The 18,007-nt window shown below is 41.1% G+C and overlaps 1 protein-coding gene across 1 annotated transcript; it reads left to right on the top strand.

The window, feature by feature from the left end:
- The first annotated feature begins 11,613 nt into the window (after positions 1-11,613).
- LOC127341783 (uncharacterized) lies at positions 11,614-16,442 on the top strand. The gene is made up of 8 exons (XM_051367716.2): positions 11,614-11,793; positions 12,911-12,966; positions 13,050-13,174; positions 13,352-13,511; positions 13,801-14,213; positions 14,340-14,834; positions 15,405-15,486; positions 15,962-16,442. Exons 1-8 carry the CDS (start codon positions 11,725-11,727, stop codon positions 16,107-16,109), a joined length of 1,548 nt encoding a protein of 515 aa, XP_051223676.1. The 5' UTR covers positions 11,614-11,724; the 3' UTR covers positions 16,110-16,442.
- The last annotated feature ends 1,565 nt before the right edge of the window (positions 16,443-18,007 follow it).

Below are 18,007 nucleotides of genomic sequence, written 5' to 3'. Positions count from 1 at the left end.
TATAGGCGAAGAGGCGGCGCGGGGGCACTGGGGGCGCCACACCACGCCGGCGCGGGCCCAGGCCAGGCCGCGCCGCCCTATGGTGTGGTGGCCCTCTAGCCCCTCTCCGACTCTTCTTCGGTGTTCTGGACGCTTCCGGGAAAAATAGGAGGTTTGGTCTTCGTTTCGTCGAATTCCGAGAATATTGCCCGAACAGCCTTTCTGGAACCAAAAACAGCAGAAAACAGGAACTGGCACTGTGGCATCTTGTTAATAGGTTAGTTCCGGAAAATGCATGAAATCATCATAAAGTGCAAGCAAAACATGTAAGTATTGTCATAAAACAAGCATGGAACAACAGAAATTATGGATACGTTGGAGACGTATCAAGCATCCCCAAGCTTAGTTCCTGCTCGTCCTGAGCAGGTAAACGATAAAAAGAATAATTTCTGTAGTGACATGCTACTTACATAACCTTGATCATACTATTACAAAGCATATGAAATAAATGAAGTGACTCAAGGCAATGATCTATAGTTGCTAACAAATAGATAACATATAGCAAAACTTTTCATGAATAATACCTTCAAGACTTGTATCAAAAGTCTTGCACAAGAGTTAACTCATAAAGCAATAAGTTCAAAGTAAAGGCATCGAAGCAACACAAAGGAAGATATAAGTTTCAGCGGTTGCTTTCAACTTGTAACATGCATATCTCATGGATAATTGTCAACACAAAGTAATATGATGAATGCGAATAAGCAAGTATGTAAGAATCAATGCACAGTTGACACAAGTGTTTGCTTCTAAGATGGAAGGAAGTAGGTAAACTGACTCAACATAAAGTAAAAGAATGGCCCTTCAAAGAGGAAAGCATCGATTGCTATATTTGTGCTAGAGCTTTGGTTTTGAAAACATAAAGAGAGCATAAAAGTAAAGTTTTGAGAGGTGTTTGTTGTTGTCAACGAATGGTAGTGGGCACTCTAACCCCCTTGCTAGACAAACCTTCAAGAGCGGCTCCCATGAATTATTTTTATTTTTGGTTGGCACTCCTTCCAACCTTTCTTTCACAAACCATGGCTAACCGAATCCTCGGGTGCCTGCCAACAATCTCATACCATGAAGGAGTGCCCTTTTATTTTAGTTTTATTATGATGACACTCCTCCCAACCTTTGCTTACACAAGCCATGGCTAACCGAATCCTCGGGTGCCGTCCAACAATCACATACCATGGAGGAGTGTCTATTTTGGTTAATTAATTTGGGACTGGGAATCCCATTGCCAGCTCTTTTTGCAAAATTATTGGATAAGCGGATGAAGCCACTAGTCCATTGGTGAAAGTTGCCCAACAAGATTGAAAGATAAACACCACATACTTCCTCATGAGCTATAAAACATTGACACAAATTGAGAAGCATTTTGAATTTTTTAAAGGTAGCACTCAAGCAATTTACTTTAGAATGGCAGGAAATACCACATAGTAGGTAGGTATGGTGGACACAAATGGCATAGTTTTTGGCTCAAGGTTTTGGATGCATGAGAAGTATTCCCTCTCAGTACAAGGCTTTGGGCTAGCAAGGTTATTTGAAGCAAACACAAGTATGAACTGGTACAGCAAAACTTACATAAGAACATATTGCAAGCATTATAATACTCTATACTGTCTTCCTTGTTGCTCAAACACTTTTACCAGAAAATATCTAGACCTTAAGAGAGATCAATTATGCAAACCAATTTTAACAAGTTCTACGGTAGTTCTCCACTAATAGGTTTAAACTACATGAAAAAAAACTTAATAATGATCTACTTGAGAGCTCAAAACAATTGCCAAGTGTCAAATTATTCAAGACATGATGAGGCATCTTCCTTTTCCAACCAAATATAAATGAGTGCAATAGCTTCCAACTTTTATCATTGAACATTAAAAGTAAAACGAAGAACACGAGTGTTCATATGAAAAAGCGGAGCGTGTATCTCTCCCACACAAGGATTTCTAGGATCCGATCTTATTCAAACAAAACAAAAATAAAAGCACACAGACGCTCCAAGTAAAGCACATAAGATGTGACCGAATAAAAATATAGTTTTAGGGGAGGAAACCTGATAAGTTGATGAAGAAGGGGATGCCTTGGGCATCCCCAAGCTTAGACGCTTGAGTCTTCTTGAAATATGCAGGGATGAACCACGGGGGCATCCCCAAGCTTAGACTTTTCACTCTTCTCGATCATATATCATCCTCCTCTCTTGACCCTTGAAAACTTCCTTCACACCAAACTTCTCATAAACTTCATTAGAGGGGTTAGTACTCAAAAAATTTGAATCCACCTTGGTCCTGTAGTGGCACATTGCAAGAACTCAATAAAACATTAGCTACAGCCCTCTACGTCTAGAAAACCTCGCTTAAAGTCCACAAGAGACAATGCAAAAAACATAGACAGAATCTGCCAAAACAGAACAGCCAGTAAAGACGAATTTTAATAAAATACTTCCGTTGCTCAAATCAGAAAACTCAAAACTAACGAAAGTTGCGTACATATCTGAGGAACACTCACGTAAATTGGCATATTTTTCTGATTTACCTACAGAGAAAACATCCCAGATTCGTGACAGATAGAAATCTGTTTCTGCGCAGAAATCCAAATCTAGTATCAACCTTCGATTAGAGGCTTCACTTGGCACAACAAAACACAAAACTAAGATAAGGAGAGGTTGCTACAGTAGTAAACAACTTCCAAGACACAAATATAAAACAAAGTACTGTAGCAAAATAACACATGGGTTATCTCCCAAGAAGTTGCTTTCTTTATAGCCATTAAGATGGGCTCAGCAGTTTTAATGATGCACTCGCAAGAAATAGTATTTGAGGCAAAAGAGAGCATCAAGAGGCAAATCCAAAACACATTTAAGTCTAACATGCTTCCTATGCAAAGGAATCTTGTACACAAATAAATTCATGAAGAACAAAGTGACAAGCATAAGAAGATAAAACAAGAATAACTTCAAAAATTTCAGCATATAGAGAGGTGTATTAGTACCATGAAAATTTCTACAACCATATTTTCCTCTCTCATAATAATTTTCAGTACCTTCATGAACAAACTCAACAATATAGCTATCACATGCAGCATACTTTTCATGATTTCCAAACACATAATTTTTATCAAGTTCAAGAATAGTGGAATTAAAACTTTCAAACTTACTTTTATTAATAATATAACAAGGTAGTTGATCAATCTCAATAGATATGGGACTCATAGAATAAGTCAAGAACTCTCCAATCCCATTTTCATTAGTAGTACAATTAATATTATCAAGTAACATAGGACCATCATCTAAAGCTTTATCATAAACATTTGCCAAGCAAAATTCTTTAGTACCATGCATTTCGACATCAGGCACAAACAAAACATTATCATAAGATTTATCAAAGTAGCATGGATTATCATAGATAACAGTAGCATAATCATTCTCACAAGTATTACTCATAGGTACTATTTCAAGAGAATCCACAGGAACATAACATTCAACCTCTTCCGGTAAGCATGGAGGACAATCAAATAGTGTAAGAGATAAAGAGTTACTCTCATTAGAAGGTTGACATGGGTAGCTAATCCATTCTTCCTCCTTTTGTTCGTCGCTCTCTTCTTCTTTTTCATCCAATGAGCTTTCAAGTTCATCAATTTCCTCCTCTTTTTCATCCAATGAGCTTTCAGGTTCATCAATTTCTTCTTCCACCGGTTCCTGCAAATTGTGAGTGCATTCTTGTGCATTAATGTGTCTCTCTTTATAATCAAGGATATAAGGATTCCTACTGTAGCATTCTATGCAAGAATTAAGGATAGTAGAGACATAATCTTTAAGGCCCTTACAAACAACACAAGTTTCATAATTCTCAACCATGAAGGATTCTATCTCGGAGGCTCCCATAAATAAGACAAATTGTTCTACCTCTTCGAACCCATAATGAATATAGCAATTCCGATTATAGTTCTTAATAAAAAATTCCTCACTAAAGCCACATTGAAATTTAAGATGTTTAGTATCCTGTTGAGAGCAACAGTTTATATTATGGCGTTCAAGCAAGATTTTAGCAATTGTATTCAATTTTTCTATCATAGCACTCATTATTTTACCAGTTCTTGATTCTCTATAACAATTATAACATTCTATAAGCTCCAAGTAGGTTGTTGGTTCTCCCATAACAGCAGTTTTTAATTTTTTGGTTTTTCAAATTTTTATGGATTTTTAGGTATATGAGACAAATAAAACAAGACAAAAATAAACTAAGCAAAAGTAAACTAAGCAAACTAATACTAGACAGAAATAAACTAAGCACAAGTAAACTAGGAAAAAGTAAACTAAGGAAAACAAAATAAAATAAAACAAAGAGAAAGGTAGAGTGTACTCCCCAGGTGAACTTATGAGTAGAGCTATGCCTCCCCGGCAACGGCGCCAGAAAATAGTCTTGATGACCCACAAGTATAGGGGATCGCAACAGTCTTCGAGGGAAGTAAAACCCAAATTTATTGATTCGACACAAGGGGAGGTAAAGAATACTTATAAGCCTTAACAACTGAGTTGTCAATTCAGCTGCACCTGGAAAAGCACTAGTAACAGGGGTGATGTAAAAGTAGCAGTAATATGAGAGCAGTAGTAACAGTAACACAGCAGCAGTAATAGTAGTATGAGAGCAATGGCACCAGAAAACAGTTGACATATAGAACGAGTATATGATGATGAAAGATGGACCGGGGTTCCCAGCTATCTACACTAGTGGCAACTCTCCAATAACAAGTGTTGGGTGAACAAATTACAGTCGGGCAATTGATAGGATTGAAATAGCATTAAGACAGAATATCAAGATCATTAATCATGTAGGCATGTTTTCCAATAATAGTCGTACGTGCTCGCAATGAGAAACTTGCACAACATCTTTTGTCCTACCAGCCGGTGGCAGCCGGGCCTCAAGGGAAACTACTGGATATTAAGGTACTCCTTTTAATAGAATACCGGAGCAAAGCATTAACACTCCGTGAAAACATGTGTCCCTCACATCACCGCCATCCCCTCCGGTTGTCCCGATTTCTGTCACTTCGGGGCCTTTGGTTCCGGACAGTGACATGTGCATACAACTTGTAGATACAATCTAAGCAATAATTATAAAGCTCAAATCTAAGATCATGCCACTCGGGCCCTAGTGACAAGCATTAAGCATAACAAGATTGCAGCAACAATAACTTCATAAACTTTGTAGATAGACAATCATAACGTAACAATCCATCGGATCCCGACAAACACAACACCGATTACATCAGATGAATCTCAATCATGTAAGGCAGCTCATGAGATCATTGTATTGAAGTACATGGGGGAGATGATACCAACTAGCTACAGCTAGAACCCGTAGTCCATGGGGGAACTACTCATGGAGCATGATGGAGGCGATGGCGTTGATGGAGATGGCTTCCGGGGGCACTTCCCCGTCCCGGCAGGGTGCCGGGACAGAGACTTCTGTCCCCCGAATTGGAGTTTCGCGATGGTGGCGGCGCCCCTGGAGTCTTTCTGGAGTTTCGTCAAGAGTTACGGTGTTTTTAGGTCGAAAGAGATTTTATAGGCGAAGAGGCGGCGCAGGGGGGCACCTGGGGGCGCCACACCACAGGCCGGCGCGGGCCCAGGCCAGGCCGCGCCGCCCTATGGTGTGGTGGCCCTCTAGCCCCTCTCCGACTCTTCTTCGGTGTTCTGGACGCTTCCGGGAAAAATAGGAGGTTTGGTCTTCGTTTCGTCGAATTCCGAGAATATTGCCCGAACAGCCTTTCTGGAACCAAAAACAGCAGAAAACAGGAACTGGCACTGTGGCATCTTGTTAATAGGTTAGTTCCGGAAAATGCATGAAATCATCATAAAGTGCAAGCAAAACATGTAAGTATTGTCATAAAACAAGCATGGAACAACAGAAATTATGGATACGTTGGAGACGTATCACCCGCCCTGACACCTAAGTGTCTAAAGCGGACAAATTTCTGAGGCACTACGACGACGCCTTATTGCCTAAGCGTTCTAAAAGGCAGACACCTTAAAACCATGATTCTCAAAATGTATATAAATTATGCTCCCAATTCCCAAGAAAAAAATCTGCAGAATAGGTAGCCGCAGTGAAGGAGATGTCTACATTGATTCTTATAGTGCCACGTAAGACAACCAAAAAAATCCCTATGTTGAGCACCCTTTTCAAGAAAATAAAGAATAACAGGAAGACTTTTTTAAACAAAAGTTTACAAAGTACTATTGTCATCTTGATCATCCCAATAAGCTCCAACCGGTTAATAAATTACTACACATGAAAGACCATATCTATGTCATGAATTGTGGTAGACTGGTCAATGTAAAGCAAAGAAACATAGCACATACCAGGCTTCTAAAACATGGATAGCCCAAAATCAGTGGCATGTCCTTGGCGGTGCCAGCAAACAAGAAGTTTCCTGCTGGAGGTCCCTGTGCATGACGACAAGCAAGTGGCATCTCTCCACAGCCACAATAGTTGTCTTGATGAGCTTCGCAGCAGCACACTTGGTGTAGTGCTCCTTGGTCACAATGAGGTCGAAGAGCTAGCCACCGCCTCAAATCTCCATGAAAATATGCATGAAGCGTGCATCCTCATAGCGGCGGCGAGGATGCTCGGAGAGGTGGTGCATGATCTGGATCTCGTGTCACGGTGCCAAATGTCCTCGTAGTCATCGCAACACATATGATGATTTTCTGTGTTAGAAAGAACTTAAATGTGTTAGAAATAAATGCAAAAGTTTAAGAGCAAACCTTGGAAAACGAATAAATTAGTGTTTCGATTAAGGGCCTCTTTCAACAATAAAAATTCTTGGACATTCATCATATGCTTTAGAGCAACCCAAAGAATTCTGTAGTTTAGTTTATGAAAATCTCTTTCTGTATCTTATTAAAGGATGTGAAATACTAAGAAGAAAGTCACTTTTGAGGCATTCCTATTCTTGCCACTTATGTAGTTCACATCCTATTCCGTAATGCTATAACCTGAACCCAGTAGTTTCTTTTGCAGGTGAATGCCTACTTATACATTGGTAGGACACAACTAACTTGGTTGATCCTAAGGGAAATCAAGAAGTAGTGATCTGACCAGACTCAAAGGAGACACAAATTTTTGAAAGGAGCATACATTCAGCTGCAGGAGACTGACACCCCATATGACCAGGACAAGATTCAATCTGCTGAAAAGCTTGTCATAGATCAGCACACTAAGAATTTCATAACGCAAGCATACATATACAATGGACACAGCCTCTTTTATGGAGCGGAAAGCTGCAGAGGGCATGCCTACAAGTTGTCTACAGAGGAAAGGTTGTAACTCCATCGGTGCATATGATACATGTGCAAACATCAGATCACAAACATTTTGGTTTCAATACAAAAGACAAAGATTATTTGTGGTTCTGGGATATCTGTAATAAGATGGGAATCTGAATCATTGCAAAATTTACTCCATGTATCACGTAAAAAACATTGGTCAAATTATTGTTTTAACAAACTGCTGCCAAAATGTATACTTACAATTCGTAGTTATATAAAGCTTAGACCAACAGCTAAACCATGCTAACATGAAGGAAGAAACGCAGGTCACACAATCACATTGGTTCATTATACCATAAAAGTTGGAGTGTAAATACATATATTTGAACATGCGCATTTTATTCCTAGAAGATGGAATTCAATTACCAGGGGACAAATCACTGTAGTGCATCTACAAACTACACATCATGGTAATACCATCCGTCTTATCTTCAATTAGGACCTGACCGAGCATGTCCCAATCGTCGCTATGCATGATTAAAATTGAACATAACTCGAGAAATAACTTGTAAAAAGCACTTTGCCTCCCTTTCTTTCTGCGTCTATCAATTAACAAAATTCTGAACCTTGGTTGAGATCAATAAATAACTTAGGTAAAGAGCACTGTACCTCTCTTTTTTAATACCCAGGTTTATCACGTTTGTATCTACCAATGCAATATCACATGTATCCTAAAGTTTATGCCATCAGTGAGATCATAAGTAATATATGTGCTAAATGATAACCTGGATATTTGTCTAGTGGCATGTGAGACAACTATTGGATGATCATGACAAAATGCGATGACCGGTCTTAAAATCATGGAAAATAATAAAAAATGAGCCAATCAATATGATCCTCCTATATGATCATGATATTAAAGCTCACAGTTCATCTTCTGAAATACAAAAACTGAAGTATGTAACAAGGTTATTTCTTATAGCAAGCGATCAAACTATAGTATGGTCGTAAAATAACAACAGAATATTTTCAATCAACCTTCGGAGTTGGCAGCTTAATATGTAACAAGAGCATTTCCAAAAAAAAAAAAGAAGTTAGAGAACTACCAATTGTTTTCCCATAGGTTTGTTACAAATATATCTAACCAAAATGAAAGTAGCATTTTTATGACCTTAGGTTTGTCAGCTAGATATTGCATATATTAGTTCAAATTGCTTAGCATCCTTGATTATACCTGAATAATACATATTTTGGTTAAAAGAAAGCAAACTTTGGTCTGCAGCAAAGGAATAAAACAAAAGGCATCGGTTATACTGACCACCATGTTGTTCTGCACCCATGGTCCCACATACAATAATTGAATTTACAATAATTGAATTTATGAAAGCATCAGATGAAATATATCTGCACATTTGAATTATCGTAAAAGTTACTGATAAGATAAACTATTTAACTTCTGATTATCAATTCATATCATGTAGTACAATTAATTTTTTTGACGGAAATGTCAATGGAAACAACAACCTTCTAGGTATTCACCCAGTTGTGAGTATTATACCAAAAAACTGATTCACAACCAATGTAATATCTGCTTTAGCTGAATCAGCGAATGTATGTGCATATAGGTAGAAGTGCTCACCTTTGTTAGTGAAACTGTGAAAGAGAGCAACAATTGTGATTGTCCCCAAAAGAATTAACACTGAAACCTCACTGGTAAGTAGTACATCTGCTCTCAGAATAAACCGCACAAGTGATGTCGATTAGAAATTACCTTATTCACAGCTACGTACGGGGACTTGAGGATTGAGCTGCCCCCACGTGACGATGAAGGCTAGGAAGCCGACCTACCTGAACCTGGCGCCAATCCCGCCAAGCAGTCCGTCAAGTCCGCGACGACAGACTCGCCGGCGGTTGTGGCCTGACGAGCGCTCATCCATTCACTGAAACCATGCTTCACTGGTAGAAAAATGGCCTTTAGTCGCGGTTCGCAACTGCCATTAGTCGCGGTTGCGCAACCGCGACTAATTAAGCGCGACTAAAGGCCCCCCCTTTAGTCGCGGTTGCTTACGAACCGCGACTAAAGGCCCGTCCACGTGGGCGGCTACCGTGCGCCTGAGCGAAGGACCTTTAGTCGCGGTTGGTGTCCCCAACCGGGACTAAAGGCTATTTCGTTAATTTTTTTAATTCATTTGGATTTCTAATTTTTTTTCACTCCGTTTTTTTTTTCTTTTTTTTTCAGAATTTCTCTTATTTCAGTTATTTGCATAGCTTAGTCTCTATCTCTAACTACACTTATCTCTAGTCAAATTACTTACTCGTGGTCAAACTTCCCGCTCGGTCACCCATCCTCCCACTACTCCACCTCTAGCACGCTTAACTTCCGAGTTCCATTCCGTTCCGCATCCAAGTGCTTCGCGCGCATGTATGTGATAGTAGTATCATATCAATCCTATTAACATGTTGATCGATGTCACATTTCTTTATTGTTTGAATTTCAAATAATTATTTTAATAAATAAAAGTAATGATGTAATAATAATATTGAATAAATAAATAAACATTAACTTTTTAATTTGTATTATTTTTAATTTTATTAATTAATTAAATATATTTTTTGCCAAACCTAAAATCTAAAAATTTGAAAATCTAAAAATTGGGTAAAAATGATAGTAATCTTTATGCAGAATGAAATTATTAATTTTAGGTTTTAAAAAATTTAAAATATATAAAATCCATAATTTATAGAAAAAACTAAAATCTTCCTGCTTTTGTATTTCCATTTGGAATTTTGAGAATCTAAAAATTGGCTAACCGGGTAAACCCTGGTGAATCCGGATGTAACTTTTTCCCAGGATTTTTTTGATATATTATACGTTTTTTTCCGACGTCGTATGCAAAAGTTATTGCGGTTTTACCATTTTTTTAACTTTTTTTGCAAAAAAAGTGGAAATTCGAATTTCTTAATTTCTCCGAAAAGTAGGTTGCATAACATACAAGAATCTGAAAACAATTTTTTTTTTGAATTTTCTATCATTTTCTTTTGTATTTTACAAACCAAAAAAAGGCGATCCACGGGGGGGGGGGGTGCAGGGTGCGTGGGAGTAAAAAAACTCGGAAACCTTTAGTCGCGGTTGGTGTCCCCAACCGCGACTAAAGGTTTTTCCGCTGGCCGCCTCCCGAACCGCGACTAAAGGGGTACCCTTTCGTCGCGGATGGAGCATTAGTCGCGGGTCGCCTCCCGAACCGCGACTAAAGCCCCCTTTAGTCGCGGTTCGAATATTTCCGGGACTAATGGGGGTGGACGGAAGCCTCTTTTTCTACTAGTGCTTCGATTCGTGCATCCAGTGACCTAAAATTGACTGCGGAAAAACAGATTACATGGTAAATAATCTGATTGCTACATATTTGCTAAAACACGAACGAAATTGATTTGCAATATGAGAGAAAGAATTAGAGAGAGGGGCAAGGAGGAGGAGGGGGGTCGGATCTGGGCCTCCATGCCCAGATTGACTCCGTGCTGCTCCTCTTTTTTTGAGGGTATGTGCTGCTCCTCTTGGTCACGATCTTTGAAGGGCGTCGGGCGGTGGTGAACATGGACAAGCAGGGGGATTACCGATGGTCGAGGGGGAGGCGATGGCGCCGGATCCATGCGGTAGAGGGCTTCTTGGGATCCATGTCGGCGGCGACAGGGGTACCATCGCCAGGGATGCTTGGATCTAGAGGCGCGTGGATCGCAGCGTACTCATGGAGTCGATGGATGGCGTTGGAGGAGGAAGTGGCGCTGGGCATGGCAGCCCGAAGGAGAAGGATGGGGGCGCCGGGGCGGGGTGCGGGTCCTTGAGTGTGTGCCTCAGAGCGCAGGAGGAGGCTGGCCTTGCATCTCTACTGGACCGGGACAAGCTTATTCTCGCCAGATCGCCAGGGACGGCCGGAGCAAGGGACGGAGACAGCGGCGGCGGAACCCTACATCCTCTCGCTCTCTCGAGCCTCTCATTCGCGCGAGCGTAAAATCAGGTCGGGCGACCAGCGACGGCAAGAATTCTGGTCGCTTCAGGTGGGCCACCAGTCGGGCGGCCCATGTTGATGCCTGGCCCAGGTGGGTGGGCGACGAAGGAAGGGGAGGTGGACGATCAAAGGACGACCAAACTGAGGGAGAAGGGGGAACACGTTCCTTCTTTTTAAGTAGTAGAGATAGTCACGCTCGAGCTCGAGCGGGTTCCTCCTTTTCAGCCTCGTGAACTTGGCGCCGTCGGCCTCCTCCGTCCGGCGCCAACAAAATAGGGGAGGCGGGAAAATCCAATCCCGTGCCCATTCATTCTCCCCAGTCCCCCTTCTTCCCCCGCCGCTCCCCAATCAGAAACCCTAGCGAGGGTTCTAGAATCTTCCGGATCAGGAACGGAGCCCCTCCCCTCCCCCCTCACCCCGACGATGGCCGACGGAGCGCTGCTCGACCTGCTGCCCCAGATCCACGCCCTCTTCTCCGACCAGCTCCGCGTGGTAACTCACCCAAACAACCCCCCTCTCTGACGGCTCGATTACTGCTCTGACGATTCAGTCGTTCGATCCGCGCCGCCTTGCTGCCTGTGTGTGGCTTCTCGGCGTCAACGGTCAGGGGAGACGCGATTTCCTAGGTTCCGTTGGTTTTATGTTTCTTGCTGGCTCCGATGGTGCGGAGGATTTCAGTTAGGGTTGCTGTTTATGCTGGGGTGTTGTTTCTGCCGGTGATTTTGGTGCGGCTGTTATGGTCTGGTGGGTGACCCATTCTGGGTCAACGTCTGATTATGCGGGGGGAATTCGAAGGAAAAGGGAGCCAATGTTATTTGGGGTTATTTGCGGTGCGGTTGCTCTGATTGGATTCATTTTTTCCTTTTTTTTCATGGTGAAAAACACCATTGAGGTGCAATCTCTATATGGATTGTACAAGCAGTACTGGATTCCTTTGTCTAAAGGGCTAGCTAAAACTACTGCAATCTTCAGTTTTGTACCGGCTAAATCATTTCAGCATGAAAACCCCATCAAAGATGGCCATGAGATAACATCAAATGAGACTGATGTATACCGTTAGTTCATTCAGACTTCAGAGCGATTAAGCAACAATGTGTTACTCAAGTTAACTATGAACCAATGTTTCGTCTTCTCACTTGGGATTTTTGTATGTACTTATTTAGTGGTACTGTAATTAAGCTTGACCAACCCTATAGATAGAAATATGAACATTTAGAATACCAAGTCAATAACAATAGATCAACCCTGAAATATATTGTCATAGACTCATAGTATATGTATTATGCAACATTGTAGATGTTTATATTCCTGTCTATAAAATTGGTCTTCAGTTTTCTACTGGCTAAATCGTTTCAGCATGAAAACCTCATCAAAGATGGGTATGACATAACATCCAGTGAGATTGATGTGTACCATTAGTTCATTCAGACTTCAGAGTAATTAAGAAACAACGTGTTACTCAAGTTAACTATGAAACAATGTTCCATCTTCTCACTTGAAATTTTTTTATGTACTTGTTTAGTGGTTACTTGTTAATCATTGTTCAGACCGTCTTGATTGTTTACATGTTGGCTGATGTTCCCACAATGTACGTGTTTTCTTCTAACAGATTTCATACAAATGGCTTAGTCGGAATTTTTCTGTATCATCAAATGATGCCAAGAGGTGATACATTGCTTTCTCTTGTGATACTCATTGCATAACTGTAATATCATGATCAGGCCTGACTAGTCTCTTGTTCTGTCCAGATTGCTTCAGGAGTTTGTCAACAAACATGGAGCTGATCACCAAGTGATTTACAGTGTGTCTGGGTGGTTAAAGAACAATCCCGAAAATTATTGCGTAAAACTCACTTCTGGCCCTAAACTTGAAGGTAATGTGGGGACATCAGATTTCTTTTTGGGGGACTTACAGCACCCAGTTTATGATTAATGTATGTTGTAGCTCAGAACAAAATTCTAGACTATTTATCTTTCTCCAGTCTCCAGTGATATGTTGGTTTTAAGAGTCATCCTTTCTTCTAAATAGTTGTTTTCTTTGTATGATGCAGAAGCAAGGCAAACATTTAAGGATTCTTGTTCAGTTCAGGTTTACAGTATCCAGGCATGTATTCCAAAAGATACTGCTGTACTTTGGAATCCTGAATTCGTGCAGGCAGAGGAGCTTTTCAACCAGCCATCTGACAAAGAGAATTGCTTGAGAGATAATAGGTACTGCTCACTGCAGTCCCCTTACTTTGCCCCCAAAATAATGTGTAGACATACTTACAAAGGATATGTATCTGATTAGAATAGTATGAGATATCTGTTTGACAGACAAGGGGGGTGTATATTATAGATGATAGTGAATCAAAAGGCTAATAGTTCTGTCTCAAGCATATTTTGGTCAACTGTATTTTAGACATGTCAATGTTTTTCTCAATTTTGTATAAGAAAAGCATGCCAATGTTATGGCACCTTTCCATTGTCATGGTTCTAAAGCTTCTGAATTCTGGAACAGGTTTTGTGGTGTTGTGAATTCTTTTGTCAAGCGGACTACCAATGGGAAGCAAGTGAGCTCAATGCCTCCGAAGCCTATGAATAGTGTTGTAGCACCTGCACTGTCAAAACCTAGTACTGCTCCAAAAGAACAGTCTTCTATTGCTCGACAGCAACATCTACCTGAACCATCCAATCCAGTGAAAGGAACAAGCATTAAGGCTGAGAAAGATAATGCTCCAGTCTTGGATAAAACTGTTAACGCTCCTGCTGTCAAAGAACCATCAGTTGCTGCAAATTCAAATAAAGCCAAAGCTCAGAACGGGAAGAATGCGCCCAGTAATGGTGGATCCCTGGCTACAATGTGGGGCCGTGCATCAGCAAAACCCAAGGCTCCAGCTGTCACTAAAGTTACAGATGTGCCAAGTGTTGCTGGTATTTCCTCATGAAACCTCATGTTTTAAACCATGTTGCTTTACTTTCTTGCATGTTTCATGTATAATTTACTCATATATGAATTGTATCACACTGCTGAAATTTCCATGCTGTAAATATTTTCAGTTACAGCTGATGCACAGATATGTGCAAAAGAAGAAGCAGATGCTGATAGCAGCGATGATGAAAGAAGTGCACACTACAAGCGGGCCTCCAGTGGTGCAAGTATCAGAAAGAGAAGAGCAATCTTTGATTGTTCAGATGATGATGACGATGACGATTTTGAAGCCATTGCAACTCCAGAGCCAGCAAAACAGTGTGCCAAGAAATCTGTCACTGAAGCTGCTCAAGACAATAAATCAGAACAGAAGAAACTGGAAATCAAGCAGGAGACATCGAGTGATGTGAAAGCCTTCACAAACGGGACAGATTCTGAATTGGCTTCTGAATGTAAGACTAAAAGCGACAATGGTATCAGCCATTCTGGGATTACCTTAAAAGAAAAGAGCAACGATCCACCGACTGAAGGAAACAAGAAGGATAATGCTCCCGAGGCTGCTTCTACCTCACCAAAAAGAAGGAAGGTCTTGAAGACACGTATAGATGAGCGGGGCAGAGAAGGTAATACTATCGCATGAAACAAGTTATGCATTGTTCTGTCATACCTATATCATTTTCTTAGGCTTGCTGGTTTTTACAAAAGCAAAAACTAAAAATACATTCGGAACATATATTCTCCTTGCTATAATTCTATTGTGTAATCGTTAAGTTTTTTTTTCGAGAACTGCATGTTATCTGTTGTTGATAATCTATTGCAAAACATTTATTGTGATGTGGCAGTTTTTGGAAATAATATCCTAATATAGTAATATGTTCAAATGTAGTAGCTAATCAACCCAGCGAACATTTTGTGTAAGCAACTTGACTTATTTATGGTTGATAGTCTTTATAGCTCAAGATTGTGTGTCTAATACGGAGTATTATTTTCTGCATGTGTTGTTTTGAATGCATATATGAGAAGTCTAGAAATTTAGTTAAAGGTGTCATAAAACTAGTTTTTCAAGCAATATTTCCGTCGATTGCATCACAGATTCACAATTATTTTAGCTAATCATTTTGCTTAAATTCTTCCATCTACTTTCCATCCACATGATTGTAAATACCTGAAGCTCTGCTTGTATTCTATTTTAGTAACTGAGGTTGTCTGGGAGGGCGAAGCTCCTGCAAGTGATAAGGCAGAGAAAAATGCGACCAATACGGATGCCCCAACTAGGTAATGTGCTGCATTCTGTATTCCTTGAAATTCTTAAGAATTCTTTACTTACATTTTCACCTTATAATTTGACCCCATGCTGTTACTGTTGTTAGTGAAACAGTTTATGTTAGGCTGCTTAGCTAGTAACTGGTCTTTTCTTGTTAATTCATCAGAGAAAGAAATAATTTTGCATCAGGGTCGATCAAGAAATATATATTGCTTTAATTCATTGTTTAGATCATGCCACTGAACCATCTACCATCTACAATGAAAAGAATAAAACATTTTTAGACCTCTTTCAGAAGCTTTACCATCTAGCTTATGAATAAGAAATATAAGTATCCTGGATGTCGCAACAATTATATTTTGCTCTTTGAAGCTCTTACTTATAAATCGCTTTGTCTGTGGTGTTTTTAACCTGAGCTATTGCATCAGTTCTGATTCATCTCACTGAGAAATCAACTGATTTCTGTCCTTGACCATTTTGCGGCAGGCCAACTCTTCCAAGCAAGCCACAGCCAGCAGCTAACACTGAGAGAACCAATGCTTCCAGCAAGACGGCAGCAGGCAGCAAGAAACCTGGCAAGGCTGCTGCGCCCAAGCAAGGGAAGAACATAATGTCATTCTTCAAGAAGGTATAATAAGCCCGTTCATTTATCTGATGAAGCTATCGAGCAAACCGTCTCCGTCAGCACCGGGACCTCAGCCACTGCATGAATCAAGCACCCGCGACAGCTGAACTCGCTCTACCTGAATATCACCTCGAACAAGGACGTCCTCACCAAGCGGCTGTACCTTGTTGCTTTTCTTCTATGGAAGCTGTAGCATTTTGTTTTGTACTAGTAGTTAGTACTATTGATTTGTCTTTTATCGGAACTGAAGATAGCTAAACCACGCCTTGCTGCGTGGTAGGTAGTACTCCTGTTGTGTTAACTGCGTAGGCATATATGGTTCAGAATTCAGCGGTTCTCTCGCTGCACATAGCTCGTCTCGTTCTGTACCTGCACGATGTTGTCCTGAAACTGGATAGATGAACGCTTTGTCTTCGTTTCTAGTTCGTGGAAAGTGGTTTTAGGCGCATGCCCTGACGAATATGGCTTCTGAAAAAACTAGGTACGCATGGCAGGTATGCAATGCAAATATGCAATGCACCTGCAACGCATTTCTTGCCTTTGTTATTTCGCAGTATGGTGAGGTTCAGGTTATGGGCGATAGCTTCTGCCATGTCTGACGCATGCACCGTGCCACACCTGTTGCTGCACGTTCCATGTGTTATTGAACTGACTCACCAAGTCAACCTCTGCAAGTAAAAAAACGCTGACGATCTCTTTACTGAACCACTGCCGATTGGTACCATCCGTTGGTAACTGAAGTAAAGGAGATGAGTGAAACGCAAGGAAAGCTTCGTCACTATCAGGTAGCACCATTATGATCATGTCTCGTCGTCGTATCTTCCGTTGCCAAGCTTGCGATTCTAACCGCCGATCGACCGAGCCGTGTCGGAGAAGACTGAAGATTTGGTGTTGTTGGTGCTGAAGTGCTCTGCATTCAGAGCCGCCTTCGTGCGGGCTTCATCGATGATCGCCTCGCCTAACTCATCATGCTGCCCCGACCACGGTGCATGATTGTGCCACGCCTGTTAGCTAAACCGAGTAATTATCCCATCTCGCCGATAAGGTGGAGTGTAGAGAGCAAGAGGAAGGAAACTGTCATCATCGAGGGTGGCTTAAGATGACAGCAAACTGTAGCGAGACATCATACTGATAGTGAGGTTTTCTTTGGCAAGTCGATCTGCAGAGGTAAAGAGAGCTTGTATTGTACCGCTAGTGTGGTCTCCCTAGTCTGAGAACAGGTCAGGCTAGAGACGTGAACGTGCCACCTCTACTGAATACTTATTCCGGAGCATTGATCGCGTGTCGTTGCAGATGACACGAAAATCGCCTGAGACACGATCGTGCTCAACTCGCACTAACCATCTCCGACGAAAGCTCGCAAACGGATATTTGATGTCTGGATTCGTCCGCACAGAAAGAAAAGGAGGTTTATTGGTGACCCGCAAATCGATGGCCGGATGCTCCGTTTGGCGTAATTTTATTTTAGCCTAAATTTAGTACGACTTTGTGGTTCAGCGGATCGTCGTGTATTTGTCCAGCTGGACCCTCCACCCAAACATACAAACAGTAGACCTGCTCTCTTCCGAACCCCAACCCCGTGTCGCCCCCTCCGCCGCCGCGCCGCCACCATCACCCGCAATGTCAGATTCCACCACTAGTTCCGGCCTCACTTCGTAGCAGTCCGTGTCCAGCTTGAAAGGATGAGGTCCGCGCCTCCCGCAACCTATTTGATACTCCCTCCGTTCCTCAATATAAGCTACATAGTTTTTTGAGAAAAAAAATTCAGAATACAAACTTTAGTGCGACACACCACTTGTATGGAATTTTTTTTTAAAGATTTGATTATATTTTCTTATCTTTTGAAAAGTCTTCTATTTTCTCATGTCAAATATTTGGCGGTAATCCCGTCGAAACCTGGTGTAATT

Source organism: Lolium perenne, chromosome 3 (assembly GCF_019359855.2).
Source record: "Lolium perenne isolate Kyuss_39 chromosome 3, Kyuss_2.0, whole genome shotgun sequence".
In the NCBI taxonomy this organism is placed as follows: Eukaryota; Viridiplantae; Streptophyta; class Magnoliopsida; order Poales; family Poaceae; genus Lolium; species Lolium perenne.
The sequence above is the reverse complement of the archived record's forward strand: the minus strand, read 5'-3'. Positions and strand labels throughout refer to the sequence as shown.

What these genes read in the sequence shown, in the direction of transcription:
- LOC127341783 (XM_051367716.2), top strand. Translation starts at nt 11,725, where the DNA reads ATGGCCGACGGAGCGCTGCTCGACCTGCTGCCCCAGATCCACGCCCTC. An exon ending in AGATGTGCCAAGTGTTGCTG is followed by an intron (nt 14,214 to 14,339) that starts GTATTTCCTCAT and finishes AAATATTTTCAG; the next exon opens with TTACAGCTGATGCACAGATA. An exon ending in AATACGGATGCCCCAACTAG is followed by an intron (nt 15,487 to 15,961) that starts GTAATGTGCTGC and finishes ATTTTGCGGCAG; the next exon opens with GCCAACTCTTCCAAGCAAGC.